Genomic DNA, 16,760 nt, shown 5'->3' on the forward strand with positions numbered 1-16,760 from the left:
CCTTCGGCAGAGGCTGCTCCGAAGAGGGGCGCGCTCAGCCGCGCTTCCAAGAGAAATGCGCCTCTCTCTCTCTCTCTCTCTCTCTCTCTCTCTTTCCTTCCTTTTCCCGGGAGCGCCTCGCATCTTTTGCGCGCGCCCGCAGACCGGCCAGAGCGCCCCTGCCTTGTCCGGCGCTGGTTTCCTTGAGTTTCCTCCCCACCCCACCCCGACACACACACCCTCTTTTCTTTGCACAGGGAATTTGACCTGTAGGGATCCCGCCCCTCCTCTCCCGAAGGAAGAGGCGCGCTGCTTTTTAAAAAGAGACCCGTTCCCTTCGTGGCAAAAGAAAGGCGGCGCAGAGGGGAGGGAGACAGATCCAAATGAATATTACAAAAAAATAAACCAGACGCCCCGTCACCCGTCAGGTTCCTCCCTCCCACTCGGAAAGCTGCCTTTTTAATTCGCCTTAAATCTTCCTCCGGCTTAGGACAAAAAAACTTCGAGAGAATCCCGAAATCGGGACTGTTGGATTCCGCCGAGCCCGCTGCGCGTCTGTCTCTCTCTGTGTGTGTGTGTGTGTGCGCCACGGACTTGAAATTGGATGGCTTGGGACCAAGCCGAAGACTTCCTCTCCATCCCACCTAGTTAAAAAACAAAAAAAACCAAAATTGAAGCGATTTCCCCAAAGTTGGTCAATGTCCGTCCCTCTTCCTCGTCAATTTCACGGCGCGCTCTTGGCTAGCCCGGGGCCGCTCCGCCGGGAGCCGCCTCGCCTCGCCTTTGCACCCCCTAAAACTCGGACGGGGGTGGATGGGACCCCAAGAGACAAAGGGGGAACCCCCGTTCCTTTGAATGCGAAAAGAAACCCCCCACCCCCCAAAAAAAAGAGAATTAGGAACAAGAACCCAAAGGCGTCTTGGCTGCCCCGCGCAGGTGAGCAGGTGGCCGTTGGATCCGCTCCTCCGCGCCCCCTCCCCTTTATGGCCCCTGCTCTGCGAAGAACCTGGGAAAGAGCAGGTGTCTTTGGGGGCAGCCCAGTCTCCCTCGTGTGGTGGGTGGGCTCAGGCCGGCGGAGCCTCGCCTCCTCCCGCCCCCCCTCTCTCTTCTCTCTCTCTCTCTCTCCTAGCCGAGCCCCCACCCCTTCCAGGGAGGGGGCACCTCCCCCTCTCTCTCTCTCTCTCTCTCTCTGGACTTCATTCTGGAAAATCTTTCTCTCTCTCTCTCTCTCTCTCTCTCTCTCCCTCCCTCTCTCTCTCTCTCGTCAGGGAGGAGGGGGGCGAGTCATTAATAAGCAATTAGAAAGGTCGCCCATATATATATCTATATCTACCAGTCCCGGAGTCGCGTCCCAGACTTTGAGATTTGGGCCGGAGCTGAGCATCGGCTGGGGGACCGCGCCTCCCCAAGGTGTGCGGGGCTGCCGCTGTTGCCGCTGCTGCCCCCTTCGCCCGACCTCTTCCTCGCCGGCCCTTCCCCATGATGGGCTCCGTGCTGCCGGCCGAGGCGCTGGTCCTCAAAGGGGCTCTGAAGCCCCCCAGCCTCTCCCTGGCCGAGGTCATCACGTCGGATATCCTGCACAGCTTCCTCTACGGCCGCTGGAGGAACGTGCTGGGAGAGCAGCTGCTGGAGGAGAAGAGCGGAGTTGGAGTCGGAGCAGCGGCGGCAGCGGCGGCGGCGGCGGCCGGGGGTGGCGTTGGCGGCGGCCACGGGAATCCCAAAACGGCCTTCACGGCGGAGGTCCTGGCTCAATCTTTCTCCGGAGGTGAGTTTTTCCCTCTCTTTTTTACAACCGGGTTGTTTTTTGTTTTTTGGCTGGGGAAGGGGGGGAGAACGAGACTTTGCACGTGTGAATGCTCAGCTTCTTCCCAGGAACGGGGTGAGTGCGGGATGACACGTGTACAGGGGAGCGGCGGGGTTCTGGAAATCCCGCGTCTCTCTCTCCTCTGGCTTCCCAGAGGAAACGCCGCGGAGAAGGCTAGAACCTGGGTCGGACACGTGTGCGCTTCGCCCGGTTTGGATCCTCCAAGCCCGGGCGTGGTGAGAAAGACCCCGGCGAGGGGGTTGTCTCGACCCAAGAAGAGGACCCGGGCCAGTTTCTCGTTTTTAGGAGAGTCTTCGGGGCACCAATGCCCTCCTGCTGTGATTTGTACTGCAGACCCGGGTCTGAAAGTAGAGCTTCCTCTGGGGTTGTGTGTATCTGCTGGTTTCTCTACACGTGTGCGTCTTGCTCCTAGTATGTGGTGCCGCGGATGCATCTGGGCGTTTTTAGAGGTCCAGGATTTGCCACAACTCACATGCAGAGTTTAAAAAAGGAGACGATTTAAGGAATTAAAATTAAAACCTGACATTGCAATCGCCACCGCCTTCCCCAAGTCACACCAGACCCGTGTTGGGGCTATGAAACTAAGTTCACACAACCTTGAAATCCTGAATTTCCACCCCCACCCCTCCAATAACCATCCAAACTACAGACTGCATAATGCCCGCCTCTCAAACTACACCATGGTTTAGTTTACATAAAAGCCTAATTCACACAACCCCTTGACCCAGGAAGGATCCATTTGAACCCATTCTTATGTGAATCCTGCCTTTTCTTTTCCTCCCTTTCTCTCTTTCCCCTCCCTTTCAAATCCTGAGCAACTCCTTCTGATCTACAAAATCCTCCCAGCAAAAAGATTATTTTTTAAAAAAGATGCAACCCCCCCCAAAAAAAAAAAAAATTGTAATAATTTAACTTCTACTTAATGGCTGTTCTGATTATTTTTAACATTGAACCAAAACTTTTCCTTTTCCTTTCAAGATCTTTCCTTTCCACAGCTCCGAACCGGATTAGCTGAGTTTTTGAACTGCTTTTCTCCCAAGGTTTCAAAATAAATAAATATCAAGATCCTCATAATCTTCTTTTTATTGCTTTTCACACTCAATTTTTTCCTTTGGGTCTCTTCCTGGCTTCATTAAAAAAACAACAACCCAAAACACCCAGGCATTTAAAGGCTTATTAGGCGTGTAATAGCAGTTGACTGATTTAAAAAAAAGGTTTTAAATTCATTTAGTTAACTTGAGCCTGACCTTAAAGGAATGGGAGGGAGCATTCCCGCTTAAATGGAGAACTTTAAAAGTTGTTGGAGACCATTTTCTTTTCTTTAACCTGTCTCAAGTCCTTACTCTTCATTCATCAAACTCGGGACAAGCAATTCCTTTTCCCTCCTGGCATTTGGGATTCCCTGGTTTTTTTTTCTCTCCACCTCACCCCAAAAGATTACTGTTCCTTTCTTAATCTACCGTGAAAACTCCATTCTGTGCCCTTTCAAAAGATGTCAGCCCTGCTAATCTTCCCCATTTTGTCCCCAGGAATTCCTGCGCCTTTTAAAACAAGTTTCTTAGCCCATTCACTTTTCCCCAGTGTTGGCCGACAGCATTCTCTAAAGGCTAATGAATTTAGAATTAGCCATTTTCCTTCTAAGGGTCTTGAATGAATGAGGATCACTTTAAACAGCGTGACAAATTGCTTTATGCAATGCCGTGGCACCATTTAACCTCACACTCTTCGCTTTTTAACGTTTTTTCCCCTCTTTCTCTCTTTCTCACCCGCTCTCTCCCAAGTTCTTTCTTGAGCCATCTTAACAAGGTAGCCTTGTTGGGGTTGGGTTATTTTTTTAAAGTCCGGTCCTTGTTCCATTTTTCCGCCCCCGGGACGGCAGGGGGGGGCAAAAATGAACTGGCACTGAGACCCAGGTGTCCTTGGAGAGAGATAACAGAGAAAAAAATAATAATCTTAAGGAAACCAAAGGTTGCAATCTTGCAGAGGGTGCGTAAAGTTGGCACACGGAGTTGGGTGTTGTCTGGGTTCTTTTCTTTTTTAAGCTTCAAATACAGGATGGCTGGGGATTTTCAGCAAGGGGGGGGGGGAGATCTCTCTTAGAAAGGCCACAGGGAGGTAAAAAGGGCCAGCAGTAGAGACAAAAAAATTGGGTGCGTGCAAAAAAGAAAAGCTGAACACACAAAAAATTAAGTGTGTGCAAAATATAAAAGTTGAACACACACAAAAATAAGTGTGTGCAAAAAAGAAAAGTTGAACACACAAAAATATTGCAAAAGAAAGTTGAACATAAAAGTTGTGCAAAAAGAAAAGTTGAACACAAAAAAAATAAGTGTGCAAAAAGAAAAGTTGAACACACAAAAAAATAAGTGTGTGCAAAAAAGAAAAGTTGAACACAAAAAAAATTAGGTGTGTGCAAAAAAGAAAAGTTGAACACTAATTTAAAATTCTTCTTTTTTGGGGGGGTGGGAGTTGGATAGATGCATTTGGAGAACGAGGAGATCTCAAATTTGATTGACACCCCATGCATCTCAAACATTAGATCCCTGGTGCAAATTTCATCCATTCAACCTCTCTCTTTTTTCAGCTCTCAGCCACAGATAACCCATCTTGAGTGTGTCGTTTCGGGCTGGGTGTGTGACCAGGCCGTAACTTCACAACATTGTGTGTCCTTTATTGCTCATTGCACCCTTATTTCCCCCATGGGCACACACGACACACCTCAAATCAGGTGCCATTTGCAAAAGAGGATGCTGTGGGCCGGATAAAGATTTTAGCACTGAGTCTGCCATGAGGGAAAGAGGTTCAGCATATCCTTGACATTTATATTGTTTTTACGCTATATATAAGTGTATTTTTCAGGGTGGTTTCAAAAAGAGAAGGGTCCTTTTAGACTCAGGCACGTCTTGATATACTCCAATAATTTGCTTCCAACAGTGGCATACATTAAATAGTCTAGCCCCCTTTGCGTCTGGTGTTCCGATACCTGAAAATCAAAGGTGAACATTTAAAAGCAAATACTTGGACCTTTGAGCGAATGAATCAATCAAATTAATTTTGATAGTGGCGGAGTGTGTTTGCACTTTGCAATTGTGAGGAAGAGAGTATGTGGATGTGTTTCTGCATGCAAGATCCTACTTATAAAAGAGACAATGGCTGATGGATGGTTTGGAAACTTATTATTTGATTGACTGAATTGATTGATTGATTATGTCACTCAGAGTCACCCCAAACTGCGAGACAGGCAACAAATACCTTTGATAATAAAGTACCGTTAGTCATAGGCGCCTCGGGTGCAATCTTAAAACATCTGAAGCGCCTCTTGAACACCATCGGCATTGACAAAATCCCTGTCGGTCAATTGCCAAAGGCGGCTTCATCAGCAATGGCTCACATCCTGTGACAATATTTATAACCCCATCTAACCTCCACATCTGCCTGCCCCAGGTCCTCAAGAAGGACTCGGTAGCTGGACAAAAATGTGGAATCCAGTCTGAACATCTGGCTGACTGTGCCACCAACCCCAATCACAAAAATGTGCCATGAAATTGGTTTTCAATTCCAAGCGTCTAGCACACCTGATTACCTCAATAGCTTCCTGCACCTGACTCCTAAGAGGAGGAATGTCTCTAAATGTCTCTATATTATCCGATAGAATGATAGAATCATAGATCCATAGAACTACAGTATCATAGAACGATAGAATAGGTTCATAGAAGTATAATAACATAATTTCATAATAATATAGAATCATATAACCGTAGAATCATAGATTCGTAGACCTATAGTATCACAAAATCATAGGGTTGGAACGAACTTTGAAGGTCTAGTCCAACCCAGAACCTTCAAACCATCCCAGACAAATGCCTGGCCAACTTGCTTAATGACATCATGATCCACTAACAACCATATCTGTTTTCCTAAGAGCATCTTTTAACATGTCTTGATCTTTCCAAAAGACAATGGTGTTTGCAAATATTTCTCCAACCCCTGTCTTAACTCTGTTAGCATTTAAAGGAAGGTGGATTTAATCACGCATGGGTGTGTTGACCACATAGAGGCTACAAAACCTTTGCTCCAGGTCCATTTCTACATTGTACGTAATGCTGTGGGATTCTCTTACCTCACCTCTTATGTCCTTACATCAAGCGTGTAATGTAAATCCAAACTCTGGATTGTGCGTATTTCCTTGACAATATCTGTGCAAATGCAAAACAGAACATTTAAATGAGCTTCAGTGGACATTACAAGGGGCGTGACCTTGAATTTTCTCTAGGAAAATAGAACTGTAAAAAGAATTGATTGATTGCTCAAGATGTTCCCATCTACAATTTAACCAAGAAAGGTGCAAGGAGAAGCTGATTGATGCTAGTCTACAAATGCACCAGAGTTCTGTTTTATTTTGTTTATTAAATTTATTTGCCACGCCTTTCACTTGTAAAGGTATTCAGAGCAGCTTACAGACAGCAAACAGATAGATTAAAAAAAAACTTATTTTTTTTTAAAAAACTATAGATAAAACTGGAACCAAGGAGAGTTATTGGGAAAAGGATGAGAAGAACTGATGGACATTTTATGGGCAAATTCACCTTGACTAATCTCTCTTGACCAATGAACGTCTGAGCCGCTTGGTGTGGTTCATTAACACAGCTCTGGTTGTGCAAGGGTTTGTTTAGGAGTCCCCAAATCTAAAAACCAGGCAATTGCATTTCCCAGTTTGTGCTATGTTGCCAAGTGGCTTATTCCCAGCCAATTCCCATCGCTCCCCTAAACTAATATATTTTCCACTATTATTATTATTTACCCATAAAACAGCTTCAATGGAAGATTAACCTGTCTAAATCCAATGCCGTTCCTTAATTCGTGTTGTCGGGGATTTGTCTGCAGTACGGAAGGTGCTGCCCTGCGCAATTTAGCAGTCAGGTTTTTCATTCTGTGGGTGTGCCAGCGGGGTTGTGGCTTCTTTGGCTTCAGCGCAGCCTCCTGGGGGGGGAGGGGGGGAGATGATGGTTTAGATGGTAGGTCAGGGTGCAAATTGGGATCCCTTCGTTAATGCAGGGGTGAAGCTAGTCCAGCTTCGTACGATGGGCAAATCTAGGTAACGACGGTTCATTCAGCAAACCTTGGTTGGAGTTACCAGGACAAAAGGTGTGTTGGTTAAAGCCAGAGGAAGGGAGCGATTTGGTGATGTGGTTTGCACTTTTGTGAGTGTTGTAGGTTTTTGTTTTTGTTTTGGTCTGGAATGGGATAATGCTTGAGCAGGGGGTTGGACTAGAAGACCTCCAAAGTCCCTTCTGTTATTCTGGTGTGGTTAATCTCCCCCGCTTCCCTTCGGATTCTCTTGTCTGCAGAAGTCCAGAAGCTCTCTAGCCTCGTCCTACCTTCGGAGGTCATCATCGCCCAAAGCTCCATCCCTGGGGAAGGCTTGGGCATCTTCTCCAAAACTTGGATCAAGGCCGGTACGGAGATGGGACCTTTTACGGGCCGGATCATCTCTCCCGATCACGTGGACCTGTGCAAGAACAACAGCCTCATGTGGGAGGTAAAGGCAGACTCTGTGCACGCGAAGAAGGCTCGCGGGGTTGGGGGCAGAGGTGGTCGTCAGCAGGTTCTGACTGAGTCCCAACTGATCGGCTGGGTCTCCTTTGGTTGCCCTGCCCAGGAGAACGGAGCTGGAAAGCAGGTCAGTGGGGTGGGGAGGGAAGGGGGAGTTTGCAGTATCCTTCCCCTGCCACTCCCACCAAGCCACGCCCACATAACCGGAAGTAAAAATGTTTGAATCCCACCATTGGTTGGGGGCTTAGAGAGGTGCCCCCTATAGGCAGTTCTCAATTCATTTAGTGACTGTTCCAAGTTACAGCGGCACCGAAAAAAATGAACGATGATAGCCGTTTTTCTCATGGCCGTCCTCGCACCCCTGTGATCTCGTGATCAACATTCAGAGGCTTGGCAACTGGCATGTATTTATGCCTGTTGTATTGCCCCGCCCCCCAAGTCACGTGATTCCCCTTTTGTGACCTTTTGTGACTTAACAACGCAGGACTTAACGACCTATTTGTGACCTTGACCAAGCAAGACTGATTCCACATTTAACCTGCTCAGGACAGGCTTTTGACTCGCCCCATTCTCACAACATGCTAATCCTGGTTAGTTTTTACTTTGATGTTGGGCAGGCTTTTCAGAACCCAGCCTGTCTATTGGTTTGTACAATTTATTGGTGTGATGACCCAGAGCGAACAAAATCCAAAATGTAAATAAATGTCCTTTAATGCCTCCAACTTGGCCCCAGTGTTCAACAATAATTCTCAGCGGAGATAAAACGTACTCAAAAATAGTCTTCAAAAGAAAGCAATACAGTCCGAACTTAATGAGCAGATAGAGGTGAAAAAAAAAACCAAAACAAACTACAATGAACAATTTCATAACGGGCCAGGATAAGTAATTATCAGCTTCAACGAGTTAACAAGGCACAGTCTGTTGAAGGACGCCAACCAAGATAACTTCAACTCAAAATAACACACGCTGCTTCTGGCAATGCTGTGTTGTAATTGTCTCTCTTATATACTAGTCTCCCCAGCTGCAACCAATGAGGAGGATCATGGCCGCTTCCTCTCTCGTAAGCCAAGTTGTTTCCTCCTCCATTCCTCCCTGCGTGTCCTAGGATGGGCCTGGTTCTTCCTCTGACTTCCCAGTTGGCCTCTGCCCTTCCCCAGCCTCCTCCACAACCTCCAGAGCCACACTTCCACTCCCTGTTGGCTGTTCCTCCTCTCCCTCAGAGCCCGACTCTACCAAGGGCATGACAATTGGCCACCCATATGACCACAGACTAACTTTGGGCAGCTTACGGTCATTTTGGTTATTGAACGGTGGCTCGTTCTGCGCTCCTGCAGAAAACAGGTAAAATCACCCACCCCACACGCTAGTAAATGTTAATGTTAGGTTCAGAAACCTTAAGCCAGGAAAAGAAGCTGAATTCAGAAAGCCAAGCCGCTAAAAAAGAAACCAAGGTTAAAACCAGCCCAGCTTCGCCTGCTCTGCGAATTAAGTTGCTGGTTTTTGTTATCTATCTTGAGAAAAATGAGTTGAATGTGTGTTTTAAGCTGCCATTAGAGACATAATGGTGCCTTTCTAATTTTTTCTTTATTCAAAACTCCATAAATGAAGGCAAATGACAGCTATTCAACCCAGGGATAAAGGAAGCTGCCTGTGAAGCTCAAGGTTTTTTTTTCTTCCCCTCCCCGCCTCGCACTTCAGTTCATTCTGTATCTGTTTGGTGGGAGATGCACGGCTAGAAATACATAAATTTAAATTTGTATATCTATTCTTGGGATGCATGGTTGGTTTTTCCCCCCTTTTTTGCAAAGCTTTTCCTAATAGGCACCTACTTGTGCAAGCAACTGGCCTTGACGAGTTACTTTAAAAAAAAAATTTTTTTTATTAAAAGATCTAATTTCTTCATGAATGCATCGTAATGTGCCCTTCCCCACGACGACGGAGGCCTTTTCCTGTGTGATTTGATTTGAAAGGGAGAATAAGCCTGTTTTCTGGAAAGGCATTTCTTCCCTCTCTCGCGCTTGAATTTTTCCAAGGCAACCTTTTTTTTTTTTTTTTGCAAAGCTCATGTAGGATATTTATTCTGCAATTGACAGCAGATCAGAATCGCTGCAGCTCTGTTTCCAACTCATTTGTGTTCCTGAGACCATTTTTTCCCTCTTTGAAAGTTTTCTTCTTTATTTCTCTTGGCAAGTTTTCTTCTTTTGTTCCTCTTTGCGAGTTTTCTCCCTTCCTTCCTTCCTTCCTTCCTTCCTTCCTTCCTTCCTTCCTTCCTTCCTTCCTTCCTTCTCCCACTCTCTTTTCTTTCCTCCACCTCTCCTTCCTGCTTCCTTCCTTCCTTCCCCTATATTCTTTTTTCCTCTGCCTCTCCTTCCTTCCTTCTTCCATTCCTTCTCTTTCCTCAGCTTCTCCTTCTTTCCTTTCCTTCTTTCTTTCTCTTCACAAGTTTTCTTCTCTTTTCCTCTTAGCCAATTATCTTCTTTCTTTTTTCCTCTTTGTGGGCTTTCTTTTTCTTTATTTCTCCTTGCATGTTTTCTTCCCTTTTTGCAAACTTTCTTCCCCCTCCCTCCTTCCCTCCCTTCTCCTCTATTTTGCTCTCTGCAAGTTTTCCAATTTTTACAACAGAGAGTTTTCTAAACTAGAAAAATATCCCGAACTATTGTTGGGTGGCTCACACAGCAAAAAACATGCAATCACAGCTGTGCTCACTTAAAAGACTCAATGGCCAAGATTTTCCCCTATTCCAAACCAGACTAATCATGATATATATGCATGGACTCTTAGAAGGTCCCGAGAGATTTTTCAAGGCCCACTGCGGTCGTTAAACAAAGACATTCCCATCTATTTTCTGCAGTGTTCTTCATAATCTGATACACCATCTACTCACGTCCCACAACTTAATTTTCTTCATATCAATATAAACTGGGGATAATCTGGAACAATGCAGTTATGTGCAATTGCTTATTTGTGGGTCCCGGATCCAGTCTGGGCTGTTTGCATAAAATGGGGTGAGATTTTTTTAATATATGGGGATAAGGACTTTTATTTGAAACTGGGATAACAAGTCATTGGGTCAAACAGTTTAAGAATCACTTAAGACCCCAGTAGAAAGAAAATCTGCATTATTCCCCATAATTCCTCAGGCTGGCTGGGGCATTCTGGGAATTGAAGTCCACCTGTCTTAAATCGCCAAGGTAGAGAAACGCTGGCCTAATGGCTATGGAATAAAGCATTATATATTGAAGGTTTCTTTTTTTTTTAAAAAAAGCCAGGATTAATCATTGGGTTTTCTTAACCTCAGGTCTTCAATGAAGACGGGACGGTTCGATATTTCATTGACGCGAGCCAAGAAGACCATCGTAGTTGGATGACCTACATCAAGTGTGCCCGGAACGAACAGGAACAGAATTTGGAAGTGGTCCAGATTGGGAATAGCATCTTCTACAAAGCCATTGAGGTATGAAATTGGGCAGCCAAAATGAAGAGAGAGACTCTGGGCTGGTTGTACCTGCATTTACAGAGAAACAGTTTCTTTTTCTTTCCCAAGTGCCTTGAATTTCTCAACAGTATGTTCTTTAAAAAAAAAAAAAAAAAGCACCCCGTGGTTCAAAAAAGCGTGTTTTCAAACTGAGTTCGGGCCGAAGAAGCGAGGCCAGCCACATCCAAGCTTGCTTGCTAAGTGACAGTTTGTCATTTAAAAAAAAAAAGAAAATAAAAATAAAAATGGAAGTAAGTTTAAAAATGATCTCCGGGCTTCCTAATTTCCCTTGGCTTGTTGTGAACATAGCTGTCGAGAGCTGCACATTTAAAGGCTCCGCTGAATCGATTTAACAACCGTAATGGCTTTGAGCTTTTGCAATTTGAAAAATGCTAAAAGTCTGGGCCACGCAAAAGAGCAACACACCCACTAACAGGTTGCGATGTTTGTGGTGCCTCTTCACGCGTTCTCAATCTATGTGATTCCGCGCCGCGCATGAACTAAGTACTGTTATTAAGGGGTGCCGCATTTCTTTTATGGCTCAGGTTGGGCTTTCTAATGGGAAAAATAACAGTTAAGATTCTCACTTAAGCCTCTTAGGAGAGGGGAGGGAAGAAAAAAAACACCCACCCAAGCCTTTCTCTCTTTCTTTTTTTTTCTTTCTTTCTTTTCTAGAGGTTTTCAAATGCTTGTTGATGGCGGCTGGCGGCTTATTTCTTTGGCAACCCACAAAAAAAGAAAGATAATGACAGCGGTGTGACACTGTCAAAGAGACCAAACAGGAAAATAGGACAGGGGAGAAAACAGATGAAGCTGACAGGACCTTAAGCCATCAGCAAAAATCTTATTTTTTTAAAGAAAGAAAGAAAGAAATCGTTGCCGTTTAACTCCTGAGAATTACTGTACATATATTTGCTTCTAATAGGTGCGAAACCACCAGAAGGATTGCACACCTATTAGAAGGTGCGGTCCCTTGTCATTTCACACACAAACCCACACAGACACCCCCCCCCACACACACACACTGTGGCTTGCCTGCCTGCAGCTCATGTAAACACCTGTATTAAAAGCCAATTAACAGAAAGAGTCCCCTCCTGCCAAAAGTGCTTCTCTGCAGCGTGAAAAATTAAATCCCATTTAATGCTCTTTGGATAGTTTTGGAACTCACAAAATAAATGCTTTCCTCCTTACAGCCAACCGCTTCATTAGAGCGACGTTTAAACTGATTTAATTAATTGTCCCAGTCCTGGTTTTTTTTTTTTAGCCATAGGTGCCTTCGAAAAGCTGAGCAGGGATCGCGGTGACGGCTGGCTTACCCAGGTGCCTCCTCGCTGCCTTTGGCTAATTTTTAAAAGATATTATTGTAATTAAAAGATTAAACGGGAAGGAGAAAGCCGCACGCCAGCTGTGGTTTTGATCTTGCTTTCTTCGGTTAGACATCCTTAGAGGATCAAAACAGTCTTCGATTTAGGGCCATAACTGAGCCCCAAAATTGATGTTGCTAAGTGAAGCATTTGCTAAGTTAGCTCTGCCCCATTTGACGGCCTTTCTTGCCACCGTTGTTAAGGGAATCATTGCAGTAGTAACACAGTGGAGAATCACACCTTGAAGTTGATCGATTTGGGTAATCAATGGCACAATGTTGGGCGACGTCTTCCCTTGATCTGATGCAGCTGGTCTCCGTCGCACGTTTCTTCTTAGAGAAGGACCAGCACAATCACCAATGTTCAGTCTTCTCTCCTCTCCCTCCAGATGATCCCACCCGATCAAGAACTGCTAGTTTGGTATGGAAATTCTCACAATACCTTTTTGGGCATTCCTGGTGTCCTGGGACTTGAAGAGGAACAAAAGAAGAACAAACATGGTAAGGAGATAGCTCGATATCTGCCATGACATCAGCGTGCCAATATAACACCAACGACATCCGTCGTATTTAAAGGTGTTGACGATAGAGGCAAACGACAGCCTTGTATGCGATGGATGCAAAGGAACTAATGGTTGCAGGGATAACCCAACATTAACTCTCACGGTTAAACTTGCAGACTTCTCCACCAGACAGATGGATAGGCAGATAAATCGATAGATAGAGATGAAGGATTTGGAGGAATAGAGAGAGAGATGAAACAGACAGATTAGACAGATAGACAGATAGACAGATAGACAGATAGACAGACAGATAGATAGATAGATAGATAGATAAGATAGATAAGATAGATAAGATAGATGATAGATAGATAGATAGATAGATAGATTAGATTAGATTAGATAGATAGATAGATAGATAGATAGATAGATAGATAGATAGATTAGATTAGATTAGATAGATAGATTAGATAGATAGATAGATAGATAGATAGATAGATAGATAAGATTAGATAGATTAGATAGATTAGATTAGATTAGATAGATAGATAGATAGATTAGATTAGATAGATAGATAGATAGATTAGATTAGATTAGATTAGATTAGATAGATAGATTAGATTAGATAGATAGATAGATTAGATAGATAGAGAAATAGATAAGATTAGATAGATTAGATAGATAGATAGATAGATAGATAGTTAGATAAGATTAGATAGATAGATAGATAGATAGATAGATAGATAGATAGATAGATAGATAGATGACATGGATGGATAGGCAGATAAATTGATAGAGGAGAAAGATTTGGATGGATAGAGAGAGATGAAGTGGACAGATTAGATAGATTTGCTAGCTAGCTAGCTATATGGATGGATGGATGGATGGATGGATGGATGATAGGTAGGTAGATAGATAGACAGACAGAGATGAATGATATGGATGGAGAGAAGGAGGGAGGGAGGGAGGGAGGAGTGGATGGATGGATAGACACCTCCAGACTTCTCCCAGTGGCCAAATCTAATCTCTCAACTTCTGAAGATCTCTTGATTTCCAAGCCCAGGGTTCTCCTGGCATCATGGGCACAACAGCGATTACCTTCCCAAAAACCCAGTGGCAGGAAGCTCCTTCTTATCCCTCCTGTTTGCCTACTTATCTTCCTTCCTTCCCTCCCCACCCCGCAGAGGACTTCCACCTGGCTGAAGGCGGGCTCAACACCGTGGGCCGCATGCGCTGCGTCATCTGCCACCGCGGCTTCAACTCGCGCAGCAACCTGCGTTCCCACATGCGGATCCACACCCTGGACAAGCCCTTCATCTGCCGCTTCTGCAACCGCCGCTTCAGCCAGTCCTCCACCCTGCGCAACCACGTCCGCCTTCACACTGGAGAGCGGCCTTACAAGTGCCAAGTCTGCCAAAGCGCCTACTCGCAGCTGGCCGGCCTCCGGGCGCACCAGAAAAGTGCCCGGCACCGCCCTCCCAATGGGGCCCTGCAGCCACACTCGCCCGCCCTGCCTGTGCCGCACGCCACGGCTCTGGGACACCACATCCCCACCATGGTGCTGTGAAGGCTGGGGGGTGGTTGGCTCTCCTAGGCCACGCGGAGGGAAAGCCGAGGCTGCACGATGGGGTGAGACAGTCTCTGTGGCCCCCAGGGACCTCAGGCTGCCCCCCCCGTTGGACACACAAGTCTGGTTACTGTACAGCCGTCTCAGCTCTGCTCCGGCAGAGGGACGCAACCATAACGGTGCAGAATATCGAGAGAAGATGCAGTTTTTTTTAAGCAGTTTTCTTGCAGGATACTGGGCAAGGGAAGGGGTCTTGCCTCCCCCCCCCCCCGAGGAGACTTTTTAATCCAGGGGGAAGGCTTTGGATCCTTTTTGGGGGGTAGGGTGGGGGAGGACTAAGGGAGAAGTTTTTTTTCTGGCCCCCTCCGGTTGTGGGTTGTGCAACTGTTGGGGTGGGAGCGAGTTGTGGTAGAAACGGAGACGTCCAAAGAGGAGAGAAAGGAAGAAGGGCAAATTGTTGCCCCAGAGTTTCTCTATTCAGGCTTTCCAGAGGCAAGAGAGAAAGAGAAAGAAAGAAAGAAAGAAAGAAAGAAAGAAAGAAAGAAAGAAAGAAAAAGAAAGAAAGAAAGAAAGAAAGAAAGAAAGAAAGAATTGGTAAGCTGCCCAGAATCATTTTGTAGAGGAAATGGGAGCATAGAAATTTAATAAATAAGAGAAGGAAGGAAGGAAGAAAAAGAAAGAAAGAAAGAAAGAAAGAAAGAAAGAAAGAAAGAAAGAAAGAAAGAAAGAAAGAAAGAAAGAAAGAAAGAAAGAAAGAAACCCCTATGCCAATGGAGAAGCAATCTAGAATATATCACAGGGATTACACTCCTTGCCTGAGTCCAGAGATCATTTCCCAGAAAGAAACAATTAATTTGGGGCAAATTCTGAATGTTGGGCAGTTCTCCCATCGTTGCTCATTTCCAATTTCAGCCACAAGGGGGAGTCTTTCCCTTCTTCCATTCCCAACATGGGACTAAGGTAATCCTCGACTTATGAACGCTCATTTAGTGACCATTCAAAGTTACAGTAGCACTGAATAAAGTGACTTACGACCAGTCCTCACACTTATGCCCATCGCCTGATCGTCTAATGGCAATCCCAGGCACTTCGCAACCGATTCACGTTTACGACGTTCGCAGCTGTCTTCTGACAAACAAAATCAGGGCAGGAAGGGGGATTTGATTAACGACATGCAGTTTGCTTAACAGCCAGTTCCCAATTATGGTCGTAAGTCAAGGACTTCCTGTCAATCAGCTTACTTGGCAGGGGTGTTGTATTCCCATTCCCCAAAACGCAAGGCCTGCTCTGAAGACTTCCTTCTGTTGCTGGGCCACAGTTCAAAAGGGATTTTTAACAAATAAATAAAAACCAATGTGCTTTCTTCGACTCCAGACCCCTCCAATTACTAACCAGGCTTAATCCTGCTTAGCTTCGCAGCCCAGATAAGATGTCTGCACCTCCACACTGCATTTATCAGAAATGAAACCAATTAATAGACTTTGAGTGGTGCTTTTTGTATGTGGATCTTTGGTTATTCGGGTTTTCTCGTAAAATTGGAAGTATCTAGGCGACGTTTCGATGAAGTCTCATTCATCATCTTCAGGCTTGTGTCTTAGGCTTTGTGCTTCTCGGAGTATTATATATATATATATTATATTAATATAATATATAATATATATATATATATATATATATATATATATATATATATATATATAATTTTAACTGGTTGCATACACGTTTCTGCATTTCTCCCAGTGTAAGTTTGTCTGTTGGAGAGAAAACAGTTGCCCACTCATGTTTAAAACTTGGAGGGGGAAAAAGGACTTGAAATAAAAACAAAGACATTGTTTTAGGAAAGGGTTCCACTCAGTTTTGTATAGTGGGATTGCAACTTTCTAGAGCTTCTCCCCAGAAAAAAAAAAATTGTGCAATTTGTGTCTTTTGTCAAATCAAAGTTTTGCAAATGTTTGGTACCTACTTCAACCTTCGACATGCAGAAGAAACAGTTTCTTTCCCTAATTCCCATCACGGACCTAAATGGGATTCAGGAATGGACTTTTTTTTTTTTTTTTTTGTAAAATAGGCATTTTTAAGAAATGCAAAAGTCCCTGGCTGCTTCGGAAAATCTGTCCTGATAACAATAAGATGTCTTGAGTTGTCATACACAATGGTCACTTTAACCTTGTAGATAAAATAATGTAAAACGCCTATTTACAAAACAAAACAAAACCCACCCCAACACTTTAATATCAATTATGTAATAATTGTATGATGTACACAGCTGTAAATACATAAATATACATATAAATATATCTTTGTATCTCATACTCTTGTATTCTAAATAAAGAATCATAATAAAACATGAACAAAATATGACATCTTGGAATGAAAAGCTTTTTTAGGACAGATAGTTTATGACTGCTGTGTTCTGGGAACAAGGCAACTGGGGATTTCAAGTTTCTAGTCCTCTTTGTTCCATTTTGCTGGCCTGGGCTGATTTTTCTTTGATTTTT

General features: G+C 44.5%; 1 protein-coding gene across 2 annotated transcripts; it reads left to right on the plus strand.

Annotated features, from left to right (window-relative positions):
• Window positions 1–1,458: 1,458 nt before the first annotated feature.
• On the plus strand, window positions 1,459–15,740 carry PRDM12 (PR/SET domain 12). 2 transcript variants are annotated; one of them, XM_087944289.1, is made up of 5 exons: window positions 1,459–1,744; window positions 7,153–7,343; window positions 10,656–10,811; window positions 12,585–12,707; window positions 13,816–15,740. In XM_087944289.1, the coding sequence occupies exons 1-5, from the start codon at window positions 1,459–1,461 to the stop codon at window positions 14,260–14,262; spliced, it is 1,203 nt and encodes a 400-aa protein (XP_087800415.1). In that variant the 3' UTR covers window positions 14,263–15,740. The 2 variants fall into 2 exon arrangements, with proteins under 2 accessions (XP_087800415.1, XP_026544546.1); XM_026688761.2 differs by having other exon boundaries at window positions 12,585–12,696; window positions 13,880–15,740.
• Window positions 15,741–16,760: the final 1,020 nt, after the last annotated feature.

Source organism: Notechis scutatus, chromosome 15 (assembly GCF_049901735.1).
Source record: "Notechis scutatus isolate UNSWTSFEM ecotype Mainland chromosome 15, rNotScu1.2, whole genome shotgun sequence".
NCBI lineage: Eukaryota > Metazoa > Chordata > Lepidosauria > Squamata > Elapidae > Notechis > Notechis scutatus.

Bases quoted from the DNA above. Each gene is read 5' to 3' on its own strand.
- PRDM12 (XM_087944289.1), top strand. From the start codon at position 1,459: ATGATGGGCTCCGTGCTGCCGGCCGAGGCGCTGGTCCTCAAAGGGGCT. The intron at 1,745-7,152 runs GTGAGTTTTTCC...TCTTGTCTGCAG, and splicing joins GGCTCAATCTTTCTCCGGAG to AAGTCCAGAAGCTCTCTAGC. The intron at 12,708-13,815 runs GCTCGATATCTG...ACCCAGTGGCAG, and splicing joins ACAAACATGGTAAGGAGATA to GAAGCTCCTTCTTATCCCTC.